At 44.6% G+C, this 13,109-nt stretch overlaps 2 protein-coding genes across 2 annotated transcripts; one reads left to right on the top strand and one right to left on the bottom strand.

Annotated features, from left to right (window-relative positions):
* The first annotated feature begins 167 nt into the window (after nt 1-167).
* Nucleotides 168-1,970, top strand: brcc3 (BRCA1/BRCA2-containing complex, subunit 3). The gene has a single exon (XM_053854730.1). It carries the CDS (start codon nt 213-215, stop codon nt 993-995), a length of 783 nt encoding a protein of 260 aa, XP_053710705.1. The 5' UTR covers nt 168-212; the 3' UTR covers nt 996-1,970.
* LOC128752901 (cilia- and flagella-associated protein 44) lies at nt 1,063-13,051 on the bottom strand. The gene is made up of 33 exons (XM_053854666.1): nt 12,745-13,051; nt 12,295-12,407; nt 12,001-12,163; nt 11,719-11,821; nt 11,294-11,510; nt 10,735-10,849; nt 10,398-10,562; nt 10,116-10,265; nt 9,570-9,617; nt 9,379-9,478; nt 9,221-9,315; nt 8,952-9,152; nt 8,273-8,383; nt 7,928-8,080; nt 7,729-7,863; nt 7,230-7,363; nt 6,597-6,870; nt 6,470-6,525; nt 6,243-6,405; nt 6,047-6,177; nt 5,739-5,950; nt 5,533-5,677; nt 5,257-5,434; nt 4,828-4,866; nt 4,528-4,730; nt 4,257-4,452; nt 3,986-4,186; nt 3,455-3,830; nt 3,085-3,215; nt 2,707-2,823; nt 1,952-2,153; nt 1,727-1,887; nt 1,063-1,662 (listed from the first exon to the last, which is right to left on the bottom strand). The coding sequence occupies exons 2-33, from the start codon at nt 12,393-12,395 to the stop codon at nt 1,522-1,524; spliced, it is 4,917 nt and encodes a 1,638-aa protein (XP_053710641.1). The 5' UTR covers nt 12,396-12,407; nt 12,745-13,051; the 3' UTR covers nt 1,063-1,521.
* Nucleotides 13,052-13,109: the final 58 nt, after the last annotated feature.

The raw sequence follows: 13,109 nt of genomic DNA on the forward strand, positions 1-13,109 counted from the left end.
AAAAATGTTAGTCCTGTAGTTACATAACTTGTTGAGAATCTCGTATGAAATGTGGAGAAAGTCAGTGTTTTTATAGTTCTGAGCAGTAGGTGGCGGTATGAATCCAAGGACCAGCGGAACCTTATTTGAGGAACCTGCAGCAGCCCGGAACGTTAATTGAGGGACCGTGGAGAAGGCGGAAGTGAACTTGTTTTGGTGGCTGCTGCGACAGAATGGCGGTGAGCGCCGTTCACCTGGAGGCTGACGCCTTCTTGGTGTGTATGAATCACGCTCTCAGTACCGAGAAGGAGGAGGTGATGGGCCTGTGCATCGGGGAGGTAGAGGCCACTCGGGTAGTTCATATCCACTCCGTCATCATCCTCCGCCGCTCTGACAAGAGGAAGGACCGGGTGGAAATCTCGCCGGAGCAGCTGTCAGCGGCGTCTACGGAGGCTGAGAGGTTGGCCGACATCACGGGCAGACCCATGCGAGTGGTGGGCTGGTACCATTCCCACCCGCACATCACGGTCTGGCCGTCCCACGTCGACGTGCGGACTCAGGCTATGTACCAGATGCTGGACCAGTGCTTCGTGGGCTTGATATTCTCCTGCTTCATCGTGGACAAAACCACAAAAACCGGCCGCGTCCTGTACACCTGCTTTCAGTCGGCACACGCCCAGAAAGGTGCCGAGTACGAGCGCGTGGAGATCCCCGTTCACGTAGTCCCGCGCGCGTGCATCGGGAAGGTGTGCCTGGAGTCTGCAGTGGGTCTTCCACGTACGCTGTGCCAGGAGGAGCAGGACACCTACCGCAAGATCCACGGCCTCGTCCACCTGGACCCCGTGACGAAGATCCACAATGGCTCCGTGTTCACCAAAAACCTGTGCAGCCAGATGTCAGCGGTGAGCGGGCCGCTGCTGCAGTGGCTGGAGGACCGACTCGAGCAGAACCAGAGGAGCATTGGGGAGCTGCAGCGGGAGAAAGAGCAACTGCTGCGGGAGCTGAGTGAGCTGTGATCTGGAGGTGTGGGATTCCACTTTGCTCTGAATGACTGGTGCAAGTCACTTCATGTTTTTCTTTAGATCCATTTTTAATTTAGGTGACCTCACCTTTGTTTCACCCTGAAGTTATTCACTTTCACAGACGAACAACACACCATTAGCTTGGCATTTTGTTGTCTAAAATACTTTATTATCTAACATTTTTCCAAAGAAATTATTACTGTATATGTTCATCTTGAGCTGCATATATTATCCATCAATTGTGTAATGACTACTGATCGTTGAATTGGTCAAGCTTCAACTGATGCATTGTATTAGTTTGTGTTCCTGAACTAATGTGCCTTTGGATGAAAAGACCGGTCACGTGTTGGGCAAAAAAAATGAAACTTGTTTTCCCTTCATTGTCTTCATGTGCTCTACTCTGCCTAGTGGGAAATGATTAAAATGGAATGAATGACTTGTATATATTAGGTGCTGGCTGACATTGAAAATAAAACATATCAACAACTCCAAGTTAGTTTGAGGTTCAGAACAGTCACGGTCAGATAATGTGTCGAAGCTGAGTCTTGAGTTTCTGTTCAAGAGCGTTCTTCTCGTCCAGGAGGCTTTTTAAGCGAAGAAGACGCTCTGTGTTGTACCTTGTCACTTCAGCCAGTGACTGTCTTGCCTCCTCTACCTTTGCCTGTTAAAAAACAAACACCATTTTCCATTTGGAAAAAGAATCAGATGGTCATCCAGTTACTTGCCTCCCAGCCTTTCATGTCCTTGTCATTTTGACTCTCTTGGAAAAGCTTTTCTTGCTTCAACTCCTCCAACGTCCGGTTCCCTGACAGCGTCTGCAGAGCTTCCAGATCCACCTGCCTCCCAAACTTCATCATCATCAGCTGGTTGCACTGCTTCTCTAGAACTATTCCAATGCAAAAGCAACCTTATATTTTGGACACTTGTCGAAGGGTTTACAGCACACAGACCTTGAATTTCAGCATCCATGTCTTTACACTCTTGGATGAGCTTGAAGTGCTGCTGGTGGGCTTGAGTGTAGACCTCCCTCTGCTGGATCTTCTCCGAATGCAGTTGTGCGATCCGTTCTTGTAGTCGCTTCAGTTCCGTTCTTGGCAGCACCAGTGCCAGGCTCAAGTCACCAGGCAATGCTCCATCCACCACAAACTCAATCTAGCATTGACAGGAAGTGACAGTATTCAAATCTGGCTGTCAGAGGCATTTAAGAGCTGTCCACTTGAAAACATTGCGATAGACTAGGTGTGGGCCAAGAGCGGCCTGGGCATAACATGTCGCCCTCATAAGGTCAGAAAAAGATACAAAAAAGAAACCCTTTTTCAGGTCTTTATTCTCTAGTTTTCCCCAGCAATTTCTGCATAGTCTTCACTATTTGTAACCATTGCCTCCACCAAGGAGATGTCAACACTAGTGTGTCTGCTTGTCTGTGACCAAAATAATATAAAGGTACTGACATATTTAGATTCAATTTTCCGGAAATATGTTAAACAGGAACATTCAATTTAGGGAGTAATATGGATCACTCTCTGGGTCTAGGAATTTTAAAAAGGAGTATGTAGGGAGACTGTTCCAGTGGTGTGAAGCAACTTGGTGGAGGTTTGTGCTTTTCTAGTTTTAAGATATTTTAGCCATATGAAAGTTAAAATTCAAGACACTTTTTGTGTACTGTCTTTTGGCTTGATTCTATTTTTGTTGCCTGAGTCGGTACCTGGCGAAGTCTCAGGGGCACCACCACATCCAGAGCGTTACTTCTCAGATGTTTCTCCTGATTGATCTTCTCCAAGTCGTCCTCTGCTGCCTTCCGACTGGCTTCCGCTGATTTCTTCTGCAAATTCAAATGAGGTGATGAGTCAGTGAGCCACATCACAACAGGGAGGCTATGAAACAAACACACACAGTGCCTAAATAGTTGAAAATGTATCATGGTAATAGGTAGTTTTTGGAGCGAGCAGCTCTAATAATACAGTGTGACCTCCCTATCAAGTGAATGGTCTGCTTTATTGCTGAGACTGGTGCCAGTTGTTGGACCCAGGTCCTTCTTTTCATTTCTATGTAGTCAAAGTGATGATGTCACAGCTGTGTCTACCTTCTTCATGAGGGCGTCACACTCCTTTACCAGAGTGTCAACGTTCTTCTTCTCTTCTGCCAGCTGTTCCTCCAGATCCAAGCGATGATTACGAAGCTTCAGTGTGCTGTCAAACAACTGTGGGTCACAGCCTGGGACACATTTAAACATGGTCAGTTAGGAAAAGTTAAGCTTTTACAGTTCATGAAAAACCTTTCACGCTGGGGGATTCAACTGTCGGGCATTAACTGATCACATTGCTTGGATTTCAGTTCCCACTGAGCCTCAGCATTTTAGTAAATTCATGTTCCACACTGAAAATCCTGCCTCTGAAATAGGCAAATCCACAGGTGCTAGGCTTTTTTTTTTTAATATAAAGTTCTGAACATACCTGAAGGGCAAACACTGTCATCCAGAGAAGATCCTCTCTCTTCTGTGTTGCTGAAATAATCTTCATCCTCATCGTCCTCATCCCAGTCATCCTCCTCCCCGGACTGATCGCACGTGTTGTCCTCACCTGCAGAAGCATCTTTCACACTGGACCTTCTCAGGTGACTCGATATTTCAGTCCTCTCACCTTCCGCATGCTCCTTTGGCTTTGCTCGTTTGACCTTCTTTTGGAAGACTTTGGTAAGAAACTCCTCAAATTTGTTATCTTCCCCAAGTGAGGCCCGGAAGGCTGCAGCCAGAGACTTGTCCCGGCCCTGCAGTTTTGCTACGTCTCTGCGCCTCGCATCCAGCTGCTTATTTCGTTCCTCCAACTTCGACTGAAACAAATGCACTCATTAGCTTCAGTGGCAACACAATAAGACGATTTTTGACATATTTGTTGCCATTACTTTTGGATTTGAATTGTCTAAATGTCCCAAAAAATGATTATACAAGCTGTCAGCATTATTTGTAACTGTTTGTTTTCTCTCACCGTGACGCCATTCTGCTCCTCCAGTCGAGCCAAGAGCCTCTCCTGCAGCAGCTCCTCCCTCTGGTTCACCTCCTGCAGCACCAGGAGCTCCTGGTACAGCGTCAGCTGGTGCATGTCAGCAAGTTTAAGCTCCCAGTCCAGAAGCAGCTTCTGCTGACGCAGCACAAGCTGGGCATCAAACTGCGATACGGACCTCTCCATCTGTTGGTGGAAGAGCTACAATGAGCCTGACATGTTATCCATGTTCACTGAAATATTTTACTGACTAGACCTGCTCTATGAGCGAGTCTTGCAAGTAGAGAAGTTTGATTTCTGCTCCCTTCAGAAGCTCCTCCTCCAGTTGGCTGAGCTCTGCGTTGAAACTGCCTTCTTGATCTTCAGCTGTCAAACTCATTCCTTGCTCCTCTTCTTCTATCCTCTCCAGAAAACCCAAGAGTCGGTCCTTCTCCACAGCTGGGAAAATGTTTCTAGAAAAGATCACGTGCTTTTGATTGACGATGACCCATAAACAAGCATCATTATTAATGGCTTCCAAGACGCACCTGTGCTCTGTCAGTGTGCTGCCGCCCTCCTCCTCTGGCAGCAGTCTGGGGATGCTAGGTGACAGACGATGGAGATGGGATGGCAGAAGTTTGTGGACCCTCTGGAGCTGGTTTGACTTCTCATGCAGCTCAGACACCAGACGAGCTTTTGAGTCTCTCAGTGCCCAAATCCGTCTGTTCATCTCCACCTGCTTTTCTCTTAACTGGTGCGTGGAGGACATTGTTATTACTATTTCACTAAGATGTGATAATAATTTATAGTCATATGTTTGCTATCTTCCACCTTTGACAGTCTAGTACCTTTAGCATCTGCCTCAGCATCCCAGCAGTTGGATTCCACTGTGATGTCATACATGCGTCATTTGATTTGTAGTCAGAATAATTCCACGTTTTCACAAGAAAATAAATCATAAATTACACTACAAACCTCACTTAAATGAAGGCACAACTTATGTGCAGTGGACCAGACAATAACTTTGATCTCCCCATTGACTTCCATTCATTCATGGGACCTAAGATTTTTTTCCAATCCCCATGAACCTACCCTATATAGAGTAAATATACACACGTAATTGGTATTCACCCTCTCACTCTGTACTACTACTCCTTATGTTTTTGTTTTATAATACTGGTGCCATTAAGAAGTAGCATAAGTCCCAACTGAAGGTACAAAAAAATACAGCTCATTGCTCAACATTTATGCCAATATTGTTGCTTATTCGTGCACACCTTTTCCTCCAGACTCCTCTTCTCTGCCCTCTTCCTCTCCAGGGTCATCCTCAAGTGTTTGGGCACTGTGAAGTCTTTAGCTGACTTCAGTTTAAAGTCGCCAATCGTTTCCTTCGCCTCACAGATAGCCTGGACATCCTGCGGATCTTCATGGTTCTCCTTTGGTCTCTCCGCGTAACTGACCCACCAGAAGCGCATGCAATAAGCAAAACAGAACTCCACTTGTTGATCTCGACGCTTCCAAACCCATGGATGATTTTTGTCCTTCACACTCACAGTTGCTCCCACTCCTGCCTCCTCTTCTCAATCTTGGCTCGAGCTCGCTCAGCTTTCTCCGCAGCTTTCCGAAGTCTCTCCATCTGTCGGTCTGCCAGCTTCATCGTGGAAGGAGGAGGTACAGGCATCTGCACCGGGACCTCTGCTTGAGGGTTACCAAACAATTGTGCAATGATGGTAAATTAAGATTTCAAAAAGCCTCTTACCATCCAGCTGACTGGCCTCTCTTGAAAGTCTGTCCTCAGACGGGAAACTATCCACTGCGGCAGCTGCATCAGCACCAAGCTGCTCTGCTCTGCCGTGCGGCGGGCGAGAGCCTGGAGGATCGATGGGTTCTTGTAGGCTGTAGGTGGTCACCAGATGACTGCTGGTGATGGCTGCCACAGTCACCAGGTTGGAATTTAAGGACTCTTTAAACCTGCACACACGGAGGTGACATGTGAGTAATCTCTGTTCTCAAGATCAAGATCAGATCATCTTTACATAGTTGAAAAAAAATACTACTCGTGTGTACCATTCCTGTAGTTTGTGTAGACCTCTCCTGCTCCTCTCCTCTTCCCAGGCAAGCTGATTCTGAACCGCCTTCACTTTCTCAGTCTTCTCTCTTTCTGTCTGTTCACTGAATCGCTGATCCAGCATCAGCTCCTGCACAGACGTGTGTTTTAAATGGAATTAAATGTACAAATAAAACGTCAGGAAGGTGTGCGTACCATGGGGGTCAGGCGTATGTGCTCCGGAAGGCTCTGGTTCTCCTTCACCAGATGTTGATATGCTCTCTGGAGCTCACCGAGCCTTTTAAGCTTCTCTGCCAACCTTACAGAAGCCTCCTGGTGAACGTGCTCCTTCTCTAACATCTGCATGGCTGCCTCCATGCTGCAGGGTCAGAAGAACACTGGCATTAACAAGACCACCAACTGACAGAGAGGTGCTGACTCGCCTGTTGGCTGCTGGGTCATCAATGTCCTGAGCCAAGTCATCCTTTTCATGGCTGACCTGTGGCAGAAGCAGGTCAACATTTCAGTCTACATGCTGGGTTAATCCTCAGGACGAAATCCTTCACTGACCCTGCGACCAGGAAGCTTGACCATACGCAGACCTTTCTGCAGCTCCTCTGCTGAGCGAAGGCTGAATGAGAAGATGTTTCCATCATCCCCTGCTGTCAGCAGAAAATGATCATCGTAGCTGCAGCAAATGTGCTTCAAACATCCATGATGGTTGTCATGGACACTCAGCTCCCAGCAGGCATGCAAGGAGGTCAAACAGGGGTCATTGGGTTGCAGTTTGTAGACCCTGATGGAGCCTGAGCGAAGGCCACAGAACATCAAGTGCCTTGTGGAGCTGGTGCAAACCGTCAACAAAACAGAAGCAAAAATGTTTTTCATCATTTAATATCAAGATACTTAATAGGGACAATCATTTTTGCACAGTTCCTATATGTGATACTATGGTACTTTTGTGTTGTGAAATTCATCCATTGCTAATCTGGGAATTCTGCTGTTCAGGAGCCACATGTGGCCCCCTGACAGCTCTGGTCTGCACAAGGTTAAAATAAATATATAAAAATAAATATAGTAAAAGACATGTGGGTGCACAACAGCTTGCTGGTTTTCATCTGACAATGTGAAAAAAAGAAGAATATGTATGCAGTTTAACAGAAGTGTGAATACTGCAGTCATCTCATCACACTGTGCAGTTACCTAAAGGTGATGGAGAGAATGGGGTCGTTGTTGTGCAAACGTCTGAGGTCAAACGGCGCTTGCCACTGCTCGGTTTCCTCTTCAAGATTCTCAGGGAACTTACAGTGATAGAGTGATCCAGCATCGTCACCCCCCTGCAGGAGACCCCCGGGGTTAGTTCAGTGTTAACATTCTGCCTGGTTTGATCGGAAATAGTTCACTGCATTAAGCCTCTGGGAAATGTGCAAAACACACAATCACATGACTGGCATGACTACTTCAGTGCAGTGCCGTAAGTTTTCTTAATCATGAAAGACATTTTCAGGATCATCAATAATGCATCGTCGAGAATTAGTGAAGGTTAAAATACTTCTGTGGGAGCAGAATAAAGACAAATCTAACGACAGATTTCTAGTTCTAAGTTCTGGTTGTCTCATCTCCATCTGGTTTCCAGAGTTACTGCCTCAGGAACGGTGCTGAAATGAACCATTGACTTTCTATAATGTTTGTGTTTGTGTACCATGGAGAGCCAGATGTGACCAGGCTCTGAGTAGAACCCACAGTACAGAAGACTTGCATCCGGTAGAGGATCTAAAAACTCCTCTTTTTTCCCACACTTCTCCCCCTCGCCCATCAGTCTTGGCTCCTCCACTGTCTGAAACACAAACATCCACAAGGATTATCCTGACGTGGATTCTATCCGACGGTCGGAGACAAACCTTCATTTGGTGCTTGATGCTCTTGAATCTGAAGGACCTTCTGGGCAGCTCAGCAAGCAGGAAGGTTTTTGTTTGACTCTGGTGTTCCAGTTTGGGGCAGTGCACTTCAGCTACATATCCATTCTGACACAGGATGAGGAGTCGGTTCTCAGTCTGACACATAAAAAAGAGTCACTTTAATGATACCATGAAACATTAGCAAAGCGCATTGTACGTTGAAGCTTTATTAACTGTCTCAGCAGCTTTATTTTAAAACATGCATTGTGAATATGGACATAGTGTATTTTAAATAGTACTTAATTTTACAATGTTACTGGTACCAGTTTCGCCAATGCACACACTTACATGAGAAAGAGGGGACCACTCCAGGCCCTGCACCGGCCCAGGAACATGAATGAACCCAATTGGCCTGTAAGTCTCTCCAACGGTGAAAAAGAAGACAGTGCAGTCAGAGCTCTGCAATTGAAGGAGAGGAATACAACACAATAAGTCCAATGAGGGGGCAAGACAGTCAAGTGTCACCAGATTAATGTTGGCTTGCTTGCTTGTAGTTGTTTCAGCTAGATTTTTCTGGAACCAGGATTACAACTTCAAACTATTTGGACTTGTGTGAGTCATGACAGCGCAGTTAATTTTATTCATTTTGAAAAAAAATGTATTCACCCATATACTGTATGAAAGGCAAACATTTTGGCAAGGTGGTGCAGAAGCCTTCTCCATCTCTGCCCTCAATGAAAGGTTTGTATATTAGAATTACAGATGTTTTAACTCCCAGAATAAATGACTTAACTAAGTTATCAAATTCAATATAGTTTCAAATAAATCCTCCATGAATTGTGGTTGAAAACTTTGTCACTAAAAGTAGAGATTATTAGATTACAGGAGAGGCTTTGTTACTAGTATCTTCATATTGAATATTCTCTTTTTCCAAAAAGCGCATTAGTAAAAAGCCTAAAGAAATTTCATCATTACCAGGGGTTGAAATGTAACATTGAAAACCACAATGAAAGTCTGTCCCTCTCACCCCGGTGGCTACTGTCGCTCCGTTTCTCTCGTATGCGACAGCTGTCACAGGTGCATCGTGGGGTTTAAACGCCTGTCTGAGGTGCAGTTTAGCATCCAGGCCTTTGCTCCTCCCACTCCCATACTCGTCCCTCAACAGCTCAAGTAAGCGGATGACACCATCTTCGAAGCCAGTCAAAAGTAGAGCCCCATGTTGGTTTCCCTACATACACATAAAGAGAGATGCAGAAATCAGTTTCTGTTTAATTCAGCTTCATTCACTGATCGTACCAGACGTGGAGCCCAGCATAGAGCCGTTCCCCCCTGGTTGAAGGAGATCTGGGCCAACTCTCTTTTAGCCAGAAAGTCAAACACTTTCACAGAGCCTGAGGAGGAGGTGAAGTAGAAAGGATGAAAATGTTGGCATTGAGTTCAGTGTCATCACTCACGATCCAGAGTGGTGGTGGTCATGAGGTGACTGTGGCTGGACACATGTAGCGCTTGGATGGCTCCAGCATGGAAAGAAAACAGGCATTCTGGATCGGGAGTCTGAAAATACACAAGACAGGAATAAGGGGAAATAAGACGGCCTGTCCCTCAAGATAATGTAAAATCTGGGTGTCATCTGTCAACATCTCACGGTGTAGGTGAATGAAAGATCCAGTTTCCAGATGGCTCCACGTGAATCCTGCATCACAAATATATTAGTGGTGGGGCGAGTTAATTACGATTAATTCATTACAACAAAAAATTGAACAGTTTGCTCTCCAGACAACAGGGAACCTTTGTAAGTGCAGGAGTTCCTGGTCCAGTGATCACACTGATGCACAAGACACGTGGCAGCTAGGATGATAACAACAACAACAAACATGGAGGAATCCCTGAACAAAAGCAAACAAAAGCATCTGTCTGCTTTTATTCAGGGATGTTTTTCACTACACAATGGCCAGGGTTTCCAGTAATCTGAATGTACTTGAAATTCTTATAAAATTGAAAATTGTATACAAATATTTTTAAGACATTAAAAGAGCTTTAGTTTAAATAAGGTGATATAAAAACTTGAATATAGCCACCATCGTGATTTGTTGTGCTATTGTCAAACTGATCCAAAATAAACAATATTATGTTTACACACAGTACTACACACAATAGGTTTCACAATTCCTGTTGCTGAATGATCCCTGACCTGAGCAAACCAGACGAAGGAGCCAGGCACAGGGCTCTTCACCATCCAAGAGAGGCTGACGTTGTATCCAACCATCATTTCATCCATGGGCTCCAGCTCAACCCAGTCACTGTCGGCTTCAGCAGAGTCAATGCTCTCCAGGTCCCAGCTCTGCAGAGGCAGAGAGGCCAACGCTATCGACTGATATTGTTTATGAATCACAAGAGTTACCAGTATTTGTCTTTCGTTTGTTTCATTCTAGTTAACACTTAACACTGACAACCAAGCTTTTTTGTATTATACCCGAATTACACCATCGGAGCCAAACGTCAGCAGCTGTCCATCTTCCAAAGAAAATGGTTGGACTGTGCCCTCGTGACAGGGACGGCCATCTTTTCGGCAGATTTCCACCTTAATGCCGGTTCCTTCCCACAGCAGCATGTTTCCTCGGTCTGACCCGGACACAACCTGACAAAAAGGTTTCATTAAAGCGTCACTGAGCCGGTTTTTACAGGGATACTATAGCACAACACACAGCAATACAGCCTTCATACAGTACATCAATACAATGCAACGGAATTGCCCATTAAAGACCATGGATGGAAAATCATACAGTATCACTCTGTAGTCCATGACTGACCTTCCCATCTGGGAGCTCCACGTAACCCTCAATATCAGTAGCTGCCCTTTTCCCAAAATGTCCCATGAGTCCCTGTAGTTTGAGGCCAGTGAATGTACTTGCCATCTTCCAGAACCTGCCAACAATGAATTATTAGGAGCTCATTACAGAAGCATGACAAGATGACGAAGATGTAGTCGTATCTGGATAGAAATAAAGAGCTCCTGGGATTACACTAGTGTGTTCACAAATAGCAGAGAAGATCATTCAGTTGTATACGCAAAGACAGGAGCATCTGTAGTCTACATTTGCTACTGTAGGTCCAGGTCAACACTGACATATATAGTCTGAAAACTAGCTGAACATGCAGACAGAGGGATTTTCATTGGAACAATATCAGGATCCTTAATGTAATTCTAACCCTGGAGGCAAACATGAGATCACAAACGATAAAAAACGAAAAAGATGTGTGGAAACTGATAAAGGTTAGTAATTGTAAACACAGAAACCAAGGATATAGATTACTTATAGATAAGTAATATCACTATACTGTATGTGCTAGCTCAAACATCTGGCTTACTTGATGTGACCTGATCCTGCAGATGTCAACAACCCAGGGTTGTGTGGGGAGAAGCTGATCCGATACACCTCCGGAGACATGACCTTGCAGCTGAGCATCACCTCCTCCTGCCCCCAGTTCCACAGGGTCAGCATAAAGTCTGGAGAGCTGCTCACACTGGCCAGCAGACTGCCGTCATGGTTGAAGTTCAAGCAGCTGTACGCTCGCTCAGCTCCTCCTGCATTTTTGCAGCGGTACAAAAATATGGATTAAATGTGTAATGTCTATAGTTCAGTGCTACCATATCAACACACTATTTAAACAGACCATGAGCACTGCAGTTAACAAGTTATAGCTATAATCTGGTCTGTAATATTTTCTCTGTTTTCCTGTCCATGTTGCAGCCTGTAAGTGCTCTGCGTGTCAGAAGTAAAATGACCATATACCTCTTAGGATGTGGAACGGCTTCAAGGATGGATGCTCGTACACAATAATATTGGGCTTAGTTCCCTTCTCGCCAACAGCAAAGCACTTCGAGCTTGTGTGCACCTACATGATACACAGACACAAAAACATTCAGTAGTATCTACTGTTTGAGCTACAGAGTGAACATGGAAAACAGAAGGTTTGAGCTCCATTTTATTTACTTTATATTTTAAAGGTATGAATCATAAAAAAAAAATGCTTATCCTTTCGTTTGTGAGGGTAAAATTGAAATGAAGTCTTACTGCAATTGAGCCGATCCCTTGTCCGCTGCAGGACCTGAGGTATCTCTGCTCGTTCGTGTGGATGTCAATGAAGACCAGATGGTTACCAGCTATAAACACCAGTGTTCTCTCTTCCAGCAGCTGCAGGTTTGATCTGCGTCCACTATCATAACCAAAGGAATGACTTGAAACAGGATCAGGATCATACACCACAGATATATGTCATTTGTTATAGCAACCACCACTTGATGCTTGAAAAGGGCAGCAATGTAACAGGGCAAAAGCACAGTTATAACTAAACACATTAGAGGATACTGCAAATGCAGGAGCTCTTCTGTTATGTCAGAGTCAGGTGTGATGGACGGTCTGGAGAGCAGATCATCATGCTTGCAGTCCATGATCATGGAGTCGTTCATTTGTGTTTGTATCTGCAGAGGAAAAACAAAAGAAAAATAATGAATGCATTTTTATGTTCAGATTTGTTATAACCATAACATTTTTTTTTTACTTTGTTTGACTGCTTGGTTGTTTGACTCCATTATTTTTATGTAGAATAACACCATAAATAAATTTGATTGGGCCGAATATTCGCAAAATAAAATACATGGTAAGACATGTCTGTACATGCCTAGAATGCGTTCTCGCTGGCAGCAGTAGAATTACGTCATAACATTCGGGGATTAAATTGCAATTGCATTTCACTGAAAGTCGTGTACAACTAAACAGAAAGGCATAAATGACATTTTGTTGCCAAAGTTCACTCACATTTTATCTTCCGCATGCAGCTAATACCATCTCGTTTTGTTTGTTGTGGTCTACATTATTAGTTCATGCATCAGTCATGTTTTATTTGAGCCGAGTCCGGTGAAGTTTCTGGTTGCCAGGATACTTGAATGAGACGTATTACAAAGCATTCTGGGAATCGAAGTTTCTCGTACGTGTAAAAACTGTAGAAAACGTTGAAACTATCGAATATTACAAAGATGAGGTCGTTGTTGCGATGATGAAAAGGCATGTAATCCAAACTGACACAGTATGATGTCCCTGAAAAATACGTCGGCGTTCGTGTAGATTTTATTATGTCCGAAATGACACCATCATTTTGACTTACGTCTGTCGTAACAGTGGGG

The sequence above is a fragment of the Synchiropus splendidus genome, chromosome 1, assembly GCF_027744825.2.
Source record: "Synchiropus splendidus isolate RoL2022-P1 chromosome 1, RoL_Sspl_1.0, whole genome shotgun sequence".
NCBI lineage: Eukaryota > Metazoa > Chordata > Actinopteri > Syngnathiformes > Callionymidae > Synchiropus > Synchiropus splendidus.